Below are 17140 nucleotides of genomic sequence, written 5' to 3'. Positions count from 1 at the left end.
TTCAACTGAAATACATGTAGATATTTAAAAATGTAAATCAGAATGCTAATCAATAGTAAAGGGAGAAAAATATTTCTCTTGATCAGCTTTTCTGAAATTTCTAAAAAGTTTTAAAGTTGAACTTATAATAAATAATAAATCAAGATGATAAAGATTTGAAAACGTTGACCAAAAAGAATAACGAAAAGATTTAGATGTATGAAAGTTGAATAATATATAATATCTAATTATAATTGCATGACAAACCTGAATAGAGTAAGTGCATGCTGTTCCCATGTGGATTCCATCAATGCCCAAGATTTCAATAAGTGTTCCTTGGCTTGGAGATTCTCCTCGCAACCTGAGGAAGAAAACAAGTGAATCTGTAAAATTATGATTATCAAAACACTATATAGATATGCTGGAACTGTTTATGATAGGCATTTCATCCAATGAGGCTCCTACCTGGGACTGAGTAGAGAAAGAAGACTATAAGATCAGAGTAATGCCAGGTGGAATATAGTTACTGATGTGATGTTGTTGGGACTACCGGTACTTTATTTCATGCATCAGAATACATACATTTGTAATTGTGTTATATGTCACTTGATCACTGGGGTGTATTGACATGCAAAAAGTAGTGCAAGTAAAGAAATATCACAGTATAGATGATAACATTTCGTACCCGGTTCTCGTGCTTGCCTGATTTTTCTCACATAAAACCCTCTCCAATGTTTCTGCACTTCTATAGCAGCTGCTATCTCCTCCTCGGTAGGTTCTCTGCAAAAATCACAATTCAAAATGTTCACTTGATTTGCTCAATTAAATTGTCAAAGACATTGTGTTTCTACCTGCACAGTGCAACAACTGTGTCACAGTGAGTCACTGGGTGATGGTGAAACGTTTTTTCAACTGAATTGTTACCACATGGCTTGAGCCAGCTCACCTAAATACCATGCTTGTTCTATTAGTAGAGCATGTGCTTATGTAAATGACAAGGGTGTGTCTATGGTCAAAATAAGACATATAATAATAATTTGAAATGCAATTTTGGTTGTCATGAGTTAAATGTAATGGTGTCGGCCCTTTATACATACGCAAAAAAAATTCATGTAAAGTGTGATAAAAGTCATTTTTTTCATATATATGTAAAATACTTTATTTTCACTTAAAATTCATTTTCGCTATTTTCGCTGGAGGAATTTTTACCTATACTTTACATTCAACTCATCAAAAATTAGTGAAAATAAATTCCAGCTAAAATAAAGTATTTTACAGTAATACCCACTTCTTCAACTCATGTGTAATCAGGGTGAACTGTTTAAATGTATGACTGGTCATAATGTACTGCCTTATCAGTAGAGCTTATGTAAATAAAAAAGGTGTGTCTACTGTCAAAATAAGTTTTTTGTTATCTGGTACAAAACAGATGTAATTTTCGGTTTACATGAAAATTATTAGATATATGTATCCACTGGAAGGAATACAGGAAATGCATAGAGTGTCTGAGTATGTTCTAGTAAGTCCACTATATATTGATCCGTACCTGTTACCTGCCACAGCTTCTACAGATTCGCCTGTTATAAAAAATGAGATTTCATTAAAGTCACAAGTTCCATAAATAGATGACATTGTCATGAATTCCCATGCATTACCACTCAATTTAGAAAAGCAAACTAAACCAGAGAAAAAAGCAACACAAGCTGCGAGCACACCAAACTTGCAGGACTAATGTACATATATGGTTGTGTTGTAAACATTTCAAACTGTAGAAAACTGGTTCACTAGTCTATTTTATTTTTTTACACTCTCTAATTACGTAAGCCCGAGAACGGTACTAAAAAATACCTTCACTGATCTCATCGCTTATTTCTGAAGGTTCTATGAGCAAAAGAAACATAGCATGCAGAAAAAAAAACGAGTAATGTTGAAAGTTGATATAATTAACATAATATATGCTAATTATATTCATTATGCAAATTATATTTAGATAAAGAATTTAGAGTCAGTGATTGGGTAAAGAAAGAATCCTTGATCTATAAAAAAAATAAAGATCTGGTTAAAAAGAGATAATAGACAAGCCAGCTAGACAAGAAAAAAAGAAAAAAACAGTGACAACACAAATGTACAACATCATGCGTGTACAAGTGTCAAACAACTAAGTGATAGTGAGAAAATTGAGATTATTAAATCTCCTAATTCTGATAAACAGTCAAGTTCCCAATAAAAAATTTGGGTTGTTTGTAACATCATGTAAAATGCCAAGACAAAAATAAATTAATTTTCATGACAGTTAATTGATATAAATGTGTGATAGATATAAGCAGATCTTTATTAACTAAACTCCTTAGGTGAGTCATTAAAAACAAATAATGATCAGTACATTAACTACTAACCAAACAACCTAAATATGTGGTATGATACATGTAAGAATTTATTACGTGAGTTAGGTGGGACTCTTTAATGTACCACTAAACTAACTAAAGATGTACGATGCAACAGACATTTCTATTTGTAGTAGTGTGAGTGTGAGGTAAAACACAGTATGACTTAAAGGTGCTTTTTAAACAAGAACCCTTAGTATATATATTTTTTTATTTAATTAATAAAATAGTTTTGTGATAAAATCTAATGAATAGAAGAATAATGTGCAGCCTGAGGATACAATTATTTACAGACCCCTCAGGACAGTAACTAAATGATTTACTCGTGATTGTGTGGATTCATGCACAACATAGCGTGCAAAATGCTGTAAAATGGTGGGGTACGTGAAATAGGGAAAAACGGAATGTTGGTAATACCTTGTGAGACGTTATTCAAATAAATACGTGCTACATTGTATACAAACAGACAAACACGTTAATATTGTTATTGCTTCTCATTATAAACAAGGATGTGAATCGTTAAATGTATTTTTTTTTGTTAGAAAAACAAATGTAAAAGTTAGTTGCATCATTAAAAAGTATACATCTGTGATTAATACACATTGCATCCTCACAGGAAAAAATAAACACTTTTGTACTCTTTTATTAAAAAAAAACTGAAGGGTATTGTTAATGCTTTGCTACAGAGTCATGGTTAGAACAGACAGCAAACACTAACTAGCTCTAGATACCCTTTAATACACACTTACATACACATCACAAAAAACAATAAAACACTGAACAAACGACTACAATAATACATCTTGTTGAAATACTGATAACATGAAATGGTGCATTAGGATGAAGTGCCGATAAATGAGCAAATAGAAACATGTATAGTATGATGCGAGTTGCACCAAGCTAGAACATTTCCTAGTACCGAAAACAATCAATATACAAGGCGGATCAGAAGTCAATAATTTTCAGCTGTTATTACTATCCATCTTTTAATTATTATGTATATTTTTATAAAGAACAGCACTACATCATATATACCTAATAAAGAACGACATATTTTCAATATGGCACATGCAGTTCAAAACAAAGTGCAGTACTTGCACTTCAACTGCAGTGACATTGTACAGAACATTGCTGTACCAGTGCATCATTTCTTATTGATAGTTAATTTTTGGAAATAGCCCAGATATCAAAACTTTTGGCAGAAAAAAACTGTACACAGCAATTTATCAATTACTATAAGCAAACTAATTTATATGGAAATTTTGTGCATCTGTTATATATTATAAAAATAGCAATTTTCTTGGTAACGATCTGTTACCAAGCAACCGTGACTAAAGTAGATAATCATTAACTTTAAATTAATAATTAGCTAGGAACTGAGCAATGTTGAAACATAGTTTAGCGTGAAATGAATGAAGTGTGAAAACACAAAGCAAACAACAGAATGTATATATATGGTTCAAACAGAAACTCTAGACCACTTATAAATAACATCACGTAAGCACATTGCGGGATGATCATTATGAAAAACAATATATGAATATATACATTGTGTAGGTCAGATTGCATATGTAGAGAATTTTTTTTTTAGTGCTTGGTGCTTGCTAGAAACAACTAGACATATGCAATAAGACTTACGCTTTCGTCCTGCTTTAGCTGATTTCCTTGATGCCCCAGTGGCTAGAAGATGAAAGATTGTGGAGAGAGAATATCATGTTAGAACAACACAAAAATCATATGATATGTTGACAATCATGATCACTGAACACTAAATATATGAAAGAAGCGATTGGTAAGGTACTGAGACTAGACGTTCTGAGTTATTTTCATCGAGGAGAGGGTCAATTTTTATTTCGTTTCAAAAAATATAAATAGTTTACGATTGGAAAATTAAAATGCTTCGACAACAAACTGATGTAGCTGTTCAGTTGCTATGCATAAGTAGATGCTAGGATATTCACGCATCCAAAATGTCTTGTAACAAATTTTGGAAATTTTCCAATAACAAACATATTTTTGTATCAAACATAAACTTCTTTTAATGGTGTTATTTTTTTTCAAACCTAAAAACAAGCACAATTATTTACTAAATAGTTAATGAGGAAATACTATCCAGGGTCTATCAAAAGTTAATCACCTTAGTGCACAATACTCAGAATACCTTATCTAGTACAAGTACCATGATATGTGCTAATCTAAACCTTCAGTAGGTATTGAACTGAAGTCCATAAGAATCCCAGGGTCTGGGATTCTAATTTTTTGTAATGGTTGTCCACGTGGAGATCATAAACACAAGTTTATGTGGCCAATAAAGAATTACCAGATATGATAGAAATATGAATTGCGATAGCATTTTTGCAGAGCAATATCAATTTGTGTTTAGAAGGTCAAGCAGGATCAAAAATTTATTCTGCAATTTAATTTTCTTGTTGTAAAATGAAAGTCTTCCCAATATTGAGGTTCTGGGAAGCAGAGATTTATAGTGGTTAATCACTCAATACATGTGGTCTCCAGCATGGTATGTTCATGATACCAGCCATGTGGTGCAAAAAGAGAACAAACCATCACACAAAATCTCAAACCCTAAATCGATCTGTATTGTCTCATTAACTGATATGTAATGTACAGACACCATGTCAAATATAGACAATGCATGATTGATATGACACACAATGATGCAATAAAATTATAAATATAACATATACATGTATAAGCAAAGTAAACTACAACTAGTTATTATTATAGGTTTCTACAACCAGCTACTAGACATTGTGAGTTAGGTGTCCAAAACATACTACTGGACACTGAGTTAGAAATGTTAGGTGTCCAAAACATACTACTGGACACTGTGGCATATAGCATCCATTGTTAGGTGTCCAAAACATACTACTGGACACTGTGAGTTAGAAATGTTAGGTGTCCAAAACATACTACTGGACATGTGAGTTAGAAATGTTAGGTGTCCAAAACATACTACTGGACACTGTGAGTTATAAATGTTAGGTGTCCAAAACATACTACTGGACACTGTGAATTAGAAATGTTAGGTGTCCAAAACATACTACTGGACACTGTGAATTAGAAATGTTAGGTGTCCAAAACATACTACTGGACACTGTGAATTAGAAATGTTAGGTGTCCAAAACATACTACTGGACATGTGAGTTAGAAATGTTAGGTGTCCAAAACATACTACTGAACATGCGAGTTAGAAATGTTAGGTGTCCAAAACATACTATTGGACACTGTGAGTTAGAAATGTTAGGTGTCCAAAACATACTACTGGACACTGTGAGTTAGAAATGTTAGGTGTCCAAAACATACTACTGGACACTGTGAGTTAGAAATATTAGGTGTCCAAAACATACTACTGGACACTGTAAGTTATAAATGTTAGGTGTCCAAAACATACTACTGGACACTGTGAGTTATAAATGTTATGTGTCCAAAACATACTACTGGACACTGAGTTAGAAATGTTAGGTGTCCAAAACATACTACTGGACACTGTGAGTTAGAAATGTTAGGTGTCCAAAACATACTACTGGACACTGTGAGTTAGAAATGTTCGGTGTCCAAAACACACTACTGGACACTGTAAGTTATAAATGTTAGGTGTCCAAAACATACTACTGGACACTGTGAGTTATAAATGTTAGGTGTCCAAAACATACTACTGGACATGCGAGTTAGAAATGTTAGATGTCCAAAACATACTACTGGACACTGTGAGTTAGAAATGTTAGGTGTCCAAAACATACTACTGGACACTGTGAGTTAGAAATGTTAGGTGTTCAAAACATACTACTGGACATGTGAGTTAGAAATGTTAGGTGTCCAAAACATACTACTGGACACTGTGAGTTTGAAATGTTTGGTGTCCAAAACATACTAATGGACACTGTGAGTTAGAAATTTTCGGTGTCCAAAACATACTACTGGACACTGTGAGTTAGAAATGTTAGGTGTTCAAAACATACTACTGGACATGTGAGTTAGAAATGTTAGGTGTCCAAAACATACTACTGGACCTTGTCAGTTGCAAATGTTAAGTATCCAAAACATACTACTGGACACTGTGAGTTACAAATGTTAGGTGTCCAAAACACACTATGTACTGGACAGAAAATGTAACATATACAACACAACTCGACATTGTAGCTTAGCATAAAGATACATTGATATAGCTGATGTCAGTAGGTAACTAGGTAACTATGGAAACAGTATGGTGTTGTCATTTTTTCTCAAAAAACATTCCCTTAATTACTGATAATAAAGTACACAAAAGTGACCGTAAGTTTGGATCACCCTCATGTAATCTTACTAAGAATTTGAACTGAGCAAATAAAATGTATATTCCCCACTACATACGTAGTTTAACCTGAATTCACGCAACAAAAGCCTAGATTACCAGCCAAATAGGTTATTTTATGAACCAAAAAACAGAGAACATGTTTCAGTTAGCAGTCTGTGATATGAATTTTGTATAAATTGAGAAAACATAAACAACACTATACTGTATAGGTAACATGGGTTGATAATCAAAAGGGTTTCCAACAAGTCTATGATGCGGCGAATATCTTAAATGCCTTATGACCAAGAAGGACTACATAGAGGAGCTTTCTATATTTACTACCACCTTGCATCATTGTTGCATTACTACCCTATGTTTATCAACACTTACAATATTAAATAAATTACAGTTGACTTGGGAATAAACACAAACATATAAAAATAATCAACACAACATAGACATGATTATGACAGCTTCAATGTGCACTGTTAATTGGATTAAGTGCACATACTGGCATGTTTACAGGGGAGGGGGGATCTAGCGTAAATTTTATACATAGATATATACCTCCAGATTCACTGTGCGTATCCTCTGTGCAATCATATAGTACACAGAATGAAATGATGAGGAAAGAAAACACAACAGGTTAAATGACATCATGAGATAAGTAAACATTGTGGTCAATATGTATGAATGTTAGTTTCACCACCTCTCTTTCTTGGCAATCATTAAAAATAATAAATATTATTTACTTTATTTAGGATCCATAACTTGGCAGATGTTTAACTATATTAAGCCCTCATAACTTGTGGATGAGTTTTAGGCCCTCTAACTTGGTGGAAGTGTTATATATGGCCCTGTAACTTATTAGATAGGCAAATATAGCCCACTTCCCCTGATTTTTGGGGGGAAATGTGATGGATGTGCAAGTAATTAGGCCACCTAACTTGGTGGATAAATATCTTATGACTCTTATGACAGTTTTGTAGACACTGCATAGTAAGGACCACTTGATAGTGACTTTAAATTTAACGATGACAAAAAATGTCAGAAACAGACCAAATAAAAAAATGTTGTAATAGTTTAAACGTTTATAAGATAATGAATATTAGACTCAAGTACAACAAAAGTCAAAGGTTTGAGAGGCAGTAGTATCACAAATACACAGATTACAGTGAAGACTAAGCTACATTAATTATAAGTGCAATTATTGTACAGTTGTATGAAACATGTACAAGATATATCCCAAGACTGTGAAACAATCTAAAGACAATTATATAGTTTGTCACATAATTAGTTAGATTACGGTATCTATAACTACAATCTATCTTTATTCTGCATTCTACAAGTTGATTTCACATTCACGTTGTTCACAACGGATCATTGTTACCTTAATACCGCCAAACTCTAAAATTATATTATGGCATTCCATTAACAAGTACTTTAAATTATTGAAAAAAAAATTTACAGCAAAGAAATCTAATAAAGTTATAAATCTCAGACAAACTATTCAAAGCCCTTTACTGTATAAGCAGATACACAGTAATCAGTAAATAAATGGACATACACCTTTTGAATGCCAACTTTCTGGAAATGAATTTGCATACTATTTTTAAAAATGTTGATGAAGACCAGAAGGCAGTAGAAAATTATGCCCATTTGCTCGGAAATTTCCAATGAATTTATAGTTAAATAAATAGAAATGTGCAACATGTAGCACCAATATTTTGGCTTTAATAGAGAAGGATTAGAAAATAAAGGTTTCACAAAATTGTAAATTGTATTTTCATCACTAAAATCACCATAAGTCAAGTTTCACATGAGGCTTTGAATAATTTGAATGTGACAATTTCTTTACATACTAGAATATGTTTTAACGGAGTAAAACTCAACTAACAAGCATTTTATAAGTAACTTATTGCCAATAAAGTTTAAATTCAAGAGAGTGAATGATAGAGAAAAGATCCAACACCAACATAGAGACACCAACACATGATACATTAAGAACAGACAGACAGTTATAAATATATTGGTCAATATTATATACAACATTATGTTAAAGGTAGTTATTATCTTGATCAATGTTTACACATATACCTGGACGGCTTCCTGGACTAGAGACTCCACCGAGTACATTTCTGGTGATGACGTCATAGTTAAATGCTTTCCAAGCAAATACCATATCTGCTGTGAAATTCTCTCCTAGCGCGTTTCGTAAAGTGGAATATAAGGCTTCATTAAAAACCTGAAATTAACAATTAAAAGTAATGCATCAACTACTTCAGTCAAGGGAAAAAAATAAATAATGAACATATTTTTTTCACATTTTCTACAATGATTTCAGGCAAATTTAATTTTGTTTAAAATCAGTGTGAAAAATGTGAGAAAAAATGTTCAGTAACATTTTGATTAATCCCACAGATTTATACAATATTCTTTGTTTTTTTTAATATGATTCATAAACTATTGCTATAATGACAATTCTGTTGAAATGAATACAGTATTGCCAGAAATCACTAGAAAAAAAATCTTATATTCATAGAAAAAAAATTTAAATTCACAGAAAAAAGTTAAATTAATAAAGAAAAAGAAAACCTAAGAACTAGGCATACTAGAAATACTTAATTAAAGTATTGTTGAAAAATAACATCATTGATTATTAATCAATAAAAATACAGTCTATCTATTTTGTACCAGAAATAAACATTGACAAAAAAGCTGACATTATAAATAAGTTTGGCCATGTAACCTGAATAAATCAGTCATGGCCAGGTAATCTGATTATAGTGCAAAGAACTAACTATTAAAGGTAGCTTTAAGAACATGTTGACAAGCATAACACTGAGTGTGAGTTATTCATACTGTGCAACTAATTGAATCACCTTCAGTAAATACTGTTTTTCTTGTGCACTGAACAGTTGCTAGGAATTGGAATGAGATCGACACAATGCCTTGTTAATAACAGAACTACTGCCTATACATGGATTAAAATTCCCAGACAAATGCATGATATTAGTTATCGGTACATATAACCATACTTTCTATTCTATTCTATTCTATTCTATTCTATTCTATTCTATTCTATTCTATTCTATTCTATTCTATTCTATTCTATTCTATTCATGTGACTGCAATTAATTTTGAGAATGCATGTATAAAGAATGTTATTTCATATTCACTTTGTGAGCTACATGTGGGATACACAAGAAAAGAAGTTTATTCCTGATGTGAAAGTAACTTCAAACATGTCTCAGTGCATGTTTTCAGTAGATGTCAGTAGGTCCCATAGTAGTCGGTCAGAGAAATTATGATTTTACAGGGAGAAACCCCAAGCAAATTTAGTAGGCTCATAAAATCATCCCCACCAACTTCCATATCACATCCTCACATTGGTGCTTGCTGAGTGCTTTTGCAACTAGAGAATTTGAAATTTGTTGATTCTGCTTGGGCATGCCACTCACCTCAAAGTTGTGCATGGCTGACTTGACACCCTCCTTGACTGGGTAATGTAATATTGCAAGTTTGGACATGGCTTCACTAAAATTGTCTTTGTCATCAAAGTATTGGATGGCATTTTTGATGGACATCATTACTTGATTGGCGTGATCTACAAACCGACAACTCTCCTGTAACAAGATTAACAGATACACATAAATAAGAAGAGTGACAATGAACAAAATATTCACTTGCTTTCAATAGGGAACTTTCACCCGTTTCATTCGAAATGAGGCACTATGACAGAACATGAAAGACTTTTATTGTACAGTACTTTTGGTAGGTTTGTTTGTTTTCAATTTAGCATAATCAGTACAACCTGAGAAATTAAATCATTTTCAATTCCATTTATAGATGATATTGCCATTATGTAAGTGTGTTCAAGCAATCAGTTAAACTGTTTTGCCACATATCCAATATGTACAATATATACAAAAGGCTTTTGAAAATAATATAAAATTGCTTACTCGTGTTAAAAATGCCATCACCGTCTCTTCATCTCCAAATACTAGATTAGTAGATGAGCACAGATGTATATGATATCCCAGTGGTGCATTCATCATGAACCGTAACACATGACGCCTATATCAAATATTAATATCAGTCAGTCAGAACATATGTAGTAAAACTATATCTGTCTATCACTATTGACAGGACATTTTAGCTTGGGACTCACTATTAATCGCCCTAATTTCAAAAACATATATTAAAATATAAATCCATTTCAATTGGGAAATACATGCAGGCTTGCATGGTTGAAAAAAAACAGAAATTCTCAAGTAATTTCAAGCAGTACATTTAATATGTAAAATGCCGAGAAGTCTGGCGAAATGAATACCGTACTAGATTTGTTGTTGTTGTTTATGATACATAGTTATGCCCAGTTTTGAAAAAAGTCATTAAATTATTATTTACTTGGAAAAATTAGGCGAAGCTGATGTGAAGATGACACGAAGATATCAGGAAGTGTAGGCGATACAACATAGTAGCGAAGCTGCTGTATGTTTTTATGTGAAGCTGAAGTGATGCTTCAGTGAAAGGAAGCCAAAGCTTACGCCACAGCTGTACTGTAATTCACTCAGAATAAATTATACAGTAAGAGATTAAATTTTGCTGATAGAAAGTCAATGATTTAAATGTATTCACAGGGACCAAATTCTTACTAAAGTCACCAGTGTCTCCATTGTCACAAGGAATTATAAATATCCACAGCTACAATATTGTGAGAAGTTTAGAGTATAATACATGTAGTTACTACTGACCCAGGTGGTAAACTGAGGGCAGCAGCTTTAGTTGATGTTGTCCTAACACGTAATATTGGTTGTCCCACTACAAGACTCTTCCAGGAATACGGTTCAGCAACTAATAATCCTGGTGTCACAGGGGAGTTCAATGATTCCTTGTTACTGGAACCTGAAAACAAAACAATAAACCAGTCAGTATATTTTATATACCAATAAGAGGTTTTATAACTGGAACACAAACTTAAGGGGGAGAGAGAGGGGACTTACTAAAAAGCCAGGTAGAATTCCTAATTTTCGAGTTGTTAGTTTTCTACGGAATTCCGCTAGAGGGCGCATCCAAAATACCCGGATGATGAGCCTGAGTGGGGTTGTTTTTATTGAAGTTCTGTATTCTTACATGCGTAAATCAATAGATTGGATAAGCAAAAAAAATCCAGAACTCCGCAAATTTCTTCAGGATCGTAGTATAACTTGCATTAATGTTCATAAAGCTAAACTTTTTGAACTTGTTGAGTTAGGAAACGAGTTAAATGTTCGCCAAGAGTCAAACAATCGTCGTACTGTAAAACACGGTGAGTCGACGATAACTCTGGTAGATCTGTGTAACGTAAAATCTTGGCAAAAAAACCTTCATACTTTGCCTTTGTTTGAAATAGCTGATATGTTCGCATATTTGTTGCATCGAAGTGACTGGACAACAGCCAGACTGAAAGAATATCGACTTGATAATGGTTAATTACTTCATCATTTTCGTAAAGCTTCATCATGTGCAGAATACAGAATTTATTTTCATTATGAGTGTATTCGGCAATGGTCCATGAAGGAAAATCCTTACAAGCCATGGTTTATTATTAAATCAAACTCTAAAACAGTTTCTGGTGTAATTGTGTAGAGTAAAGTTTGATTTAATATTTTATTCACCAGGCGATCAGCAGATGCAGTTATCATAAATGGACACACAATTTTTCCTTCCGTAGTTATTTTAACTTCAACTTCGCAACAAATGCCATCATAAGGATTCTGAACAAGAAGATCGATGTGGGAATCGGCAACGAGCGAATTTTCCATCAAATCCGGCTCAATGTTTTCGTTTGCGCTCGTCTCGGGAAGCTGACAGAGTCTTCGTTTTTCAATCGATGTATAACTGGGGTTGAAAGACGGCTGTCTCCAGTTATTGAACTAAAAAATACTGGCGCAGGATGGAAAATGCCGTGAACAAACCCGGGAATATAGCTTGGCGTCATCTCAGGTTCCCGACGACGCATTCAAATTCACTGGCATTGAAGTATTGATTTCTTGGACGAAAGAAATGTATGAAAAGTTACGCCTTCATCTCAGGATATTTCGCTGTTTTTTTTTTAATTTTGATTTTAATTTTGTTTTTAATCGAACCCCGGGAATGGCCTGGGGCATTACAATACCAGTTAACCATTTTGACCAATTCTTGCAAAAAATAAGACTTCGGCAACAGTAACTACTAGTATATTGCTTACAGCAGACGCCGCTCAAATTCAACCCCACCACGAACGTTGAACGGACTGTCATCCGGGTACTTTGAGAACGCCCTCTATCGAATTTCGTGCAAAAAATAGTAACTCGGAAATTAGGAATTAATTCAACATATAAAGATATTTTTAGATATTTTTTTTTTCAGATTGGTTGATAACTTATCGCACATGCCTTTGGATTTGAAATTGGGAAATAAATAATTCAAGGTTATGACACAAAACACCAATCTCCCAGGCAGAGTTCTATTCCATGAATATATCTCTGCCACCATGCGATCTTATGCTTGTTGTTGATTGGTCGATGCGTCACAGCGGTACTACTTTCAAAGACGCTCACCAAAACATTGCCATGCAAGTGTTCGATTTTCGAACCCGACGAATGTGTATCGTTGTTTTCAGATTTTGGCTGTTTTCAAAGTTAGAAGCTTCTTTTTTTCTTTCTGTAACACAAACGGTGTGACAGTGGGACGATTTAGTCGTTAATACTATGAAGTGCTTTCGTTTGTTCATATTTCTTCGCATGGCAATTGACAGGACGGTCAGTTTGATTAACCGAGTAACACCTTAGTAACCGTTATTCCGCGATGAAATTATTTTCTTTTGTAAATTATAACTATTTCACCGTTTTCAGTATGTTTACGAAAAAATCATTATCAGCTATCGATAACAAATTTTAAAACTTGTTTACTAGGAAGAAGAAATCAACATCAGAACACTCTAATAACCAAAATACGCGAATGATACACGTAATAAAAGTCTTGTGGTGTTTCACCACAAAATGGCGGTGTGTGGTGGCAGAGATACTTTCGGTGATCTAACCGCAAGGAACTCTGGGAAGGAGAATGACAAAACACATGTGATATTGAGCACACTGATGAGTGATCCTGATTAATTGAGATAAAAAACTAAGATTACATAAACATCAATGTAGTAACACAGCACAGGATTCCAGTGTACAATGTAGTAACCTCATTATCATATTCAGCGACACTGTGGTGCATCTGTGCCTGCACTGAAAGCATACTACAAACGACACACTAAAACACATGCGCTGTTGGTCAGGAACACTACAATTGATAAGATTTTGAAACAAGGATATCCAACTATTAACTTCTCATTTCATCAGGATTCACACTTCAGACCTTGAATAAAAAGCAAGAACACTATCAAGACATGCAAGTTATAGAGCACCAACGTTTGCTTACGTTTACTATCAACAATGAACTCTGTTGTCAGCTGTGAACCTGAAACTTGGTTTGCTAGAGTTGATAAAAGATGAGATAAATGTCCGAGAATTCAGGGTTATACAGAATTTGATGAACACATGTACAGAATTATATGCTAGATGCAAGTGTTATAAATATTGTATGATTAGCACTAACCTTCTATGAGACTGCCACCACTAGCAGCAACCGAGTCTTTGTCCGATTCTCGATCTTTTCTTTCACGTATCATGCTATGTGCTGTTTTTGGCGGCTCAGGCGGTGGATCAAACCAACGTGACAATGATGAAAAGCTAATAATGATTTCACTTGATTCTAAACTATCAACAACTGGAAGCAGCATTAAGGAAAACAGTTGCAATTATGCACAGATGCCAAAGCAGTAATTTAGAAATCAATAGCTTGGCTTTTCGTCCCTTGAAAATTTAAATATGCACATGAGTGTCAGGGAATCAGCATTTTAAGCAAGGAACAGAAAGAAGGTAAATGAAAAGATGTAGAATCTGAACATGGTACATGTATGTTATGTGTGTGCACTGTACAGTTGCATACATGTACCTTTTTTGCTAGGAAACCTTTTTGACAGGTATAAGGTTAAATAGTGGCTTTATCTGCTTCAGTTTATTCTAGTTTCAGTAGTACAATCTTACTCTTTAAAATTTTTTAACATTTTCAAACAAGAAATTTGAAAAAAAGAAATGAAATAAAATCACTTTTTGCCCACAAGAGGGCACTGTTCATAGCTACACATATATAAAAGGATACACATATACTGTGGCTGTCTATCGTCACCTTGGCCCTGCTAAACAGAATAGAGTACAAGTTAGCAACAAGGGATCTGGATTAATTCTATACACATCAGCAAATTCATGAAACACAAATTGATTTTTTTACTAAGTTGCACAAAAACATTCAGTTTCGGCTACTTGATGTGTTATTGTTAATTTATGAGTAAGTTGGTTAATCATAACATGTTTTCAAGACTTGCAGCCAAAACTGAAGTTATTTTATTCAGAATCAGAAGACAGTTGAAAAGTATTTTAAACACTCATAATTTCAAAATATTTTTTTGTTTTATTCAACAAGTAAAAAATTTATCAGTTTTTTTAAAAACTATTACTACAGTTATGAACAATTATTTTGTTATAATCTGGTGAGTTATTAAGCGTGTAATTATACAAGAAGTGCAAAGATGCTGCCATCATTTATTGAGGCCAGAGATCTGAGAATTCAATTTTGTAATTTGGATATTGGCATGTTTCTTTCCAGTTGAACAAAATGCATTGATGTGAAATCACAAGTGAAATCTTGGAGGGTTCATACCCTTAAGGGAGGACGTCAAAAGATCGATGTCGGATAAAAAACTTATTTCCTTTAGTTTGGGGGTGGGGGGTTTTGAGCTCAAAAAGTTTCCATCCTACAAAAACGATTTTATTTTTTAATGAAGTCAAAAAAATCTTGGAGTATTTGTAGTTCGTTTTTTTTCTATCCAATCATGGACAGAAATAACCGAAAAGGGAAAAAAAAAACAGAAAAATGGTTTGGTTTGAGTGTAAATCTGTGCGTCAAATGAGGTGAATTTGTAAAATCTTTTTACACCCACCCACCCACCCGACAACCAACTGCTATGCAATACTACTGTCCGATTATCAATTTGTATTTAATGGGGAATGTAGGCTGACGCTATGACCAATATTTATCAATTAAGTTTCAGTGGGGGGTAAGGGGGTTTGGAAAAAAACTAAAGGAATTAAGTTTTTTATCCGACATCAATCTTTTGATGTCGTCCCTTATTGTTATTATATACCTGCAAAATCTTGCTTATTTTTTTAATTCTGTAAACCACCATATTTACGCTGGCAAAAATTTCTAATAATATCAGATCACTCCCAAAATATCACTTATTTCCTGTCTATATATGTATATATATATATATATATATGTATATATATATATATATATATATATATATATGTATATATATATATATATATGTATATATATATATATATGTATATATATATATATATATGTATATATATATATATATACACACACACAACAGCCTTGGATATATACACAATACTTGCATTTTAGAAACAAAATCTGTATGATTAATTCAAATGATATGTCAATTTAATAACATATGTAAATGTTATCGCTCTCCCTGCCCTCTCTTTAGATGTGCTCACTAAGGGCACATGCTGAGAGCACTGTATGTCCTAACTGAGCAGGAATTTTGATATATGGCGTGTATATGGCATAATAGTAGTATTGTAGGAATAAGCGCTTTGAGCTAAATATTAAAACCATCATTTTAAGCTTTGTAAGTTCGAAGGTCCCCAAACTGTGCTGTTTCATAAAAAAAAAAACACACTGACTTTTCAGAAAGCATGATGCAAAATTGTTCATCTGGAAAGAAACTGACAATTCAAAGTTACTTCAAAGCAAATTGATCACAACAAATACATTTATAGAAATTTAGCATAATATTAAATAATCTTTCAAAATTTATGTTATAAATTCTACAGACAATTAGTGTATAGTATACAAGGGGAAGAACAGCTGAGAGCCTGTGATGAAGGAAGCAATCATGTTTTCACTGAACACAGAACCACTGGTTAGTGACAAATAGTGCTGAAGTGCAAAAAATACATCTTATTTTAGTATGGTTAAAGAGAAAACCACACGCACACTGACTAGGGTCTGTCTCGCCACCTTCTCTTTATCTTTCTCCTTCCCTTCCTGGGATGCAAAAGATAAATATGAATAGAGATAGAAAGACAATGGAAAGAAAATCATAAAAAAGGACAGAAGAGGAAGAAATAAAAACACAAAATACATCAATCACATGCATTAACATATGAAAAGAAACAACATGCAGAGCTTATTGCTCCTATTTTGAGTATGTATAAGTCTAGGTCTTTTGCGAATTGGGAATGTCCATTTATAAAGAGGTAAGGCAGGTATTGATGTGCTGAGGTTAATACAAAATGCAATGTTCAACACATAT

The 17140-nt window shown here is 33.3% G+C and overlaps 1 protein-coding gene across 7 annotated transcripts in view; it reads right to left on the bottom strand.

Annotated features, from left to right (window-relative positions):
- Positions 1-17140, bottom strand: part of LOC100369598 (androglobin-like) — a 115662-nt gene that overhangs the window by 10941 nt on the left and 87581 nt on the right. For 6 of the 7 annotated variants that reach the window (XM_085505757.1, XM_085505759.1, XM_085505754.1 and 3 more), the window contains exons 20-33: positions 16822-16872; positions 14893-14929; positions 14287-14457; positions 14110-14163; positions 11415-11565; positions 10620-10734; positions 10119-10283; positions 8755-8902; positions 7225-7248; positions 4002-4043; positions 2781-2810; positions 1526-1556; positions 665-759; positions 247-340 (exon numbers count right to left, since the gene is read on the bottom strand). In XM_085505757.1, the coding sequence (XP_085361883.1) occupies positions 247-340; positions 665-759; positions 1526-1556; positions 2781-2810; positions 4002-4043; positions 7225-7248; positions 8755-8902; positions 10119-10283; positions 10620-10734; positions 11415-11565; positions 14110-14163; positions 14287-14457; positions 14893-14929; positions 16822-16872 (1208 nt within the window). The remainder of the gene's footprint in view (positions 1-246; positions 341-664; positions 760-1525; positions 1557-2780; positions 2811-4001; positions 4044-7224; positions 7249-8754; positions 8903-10118; positions 10284-10619; positions 10735-11414; positions 11566-14109; positions 14164-14286; positions 14458-14892; positions 14930-16821; positions 16873-17140) is intronic. The other variant, XM_085505753.1, reaches the window with a different exon arrangement.

This window comes from Saccoglossus kowalevskii, chromosome 11 (genome assembly GCF_978046115.1).
Source record: "Saccoglossus kowalevskii chromosome 11, keSacKowa6.1, whole genome shotgun sequence".
NCBI lineage: Eukaryota > Metazoa > Hemichordata > Enteropneusta > Harrimaniidae > Saccoglossus > Saccoglossus kowalevskii.
The sequence above is the reverse complement of the archived record's forward strand: the minus strand, read 5'-3'. Positions and strand labels throughout refer to the sequence as shown.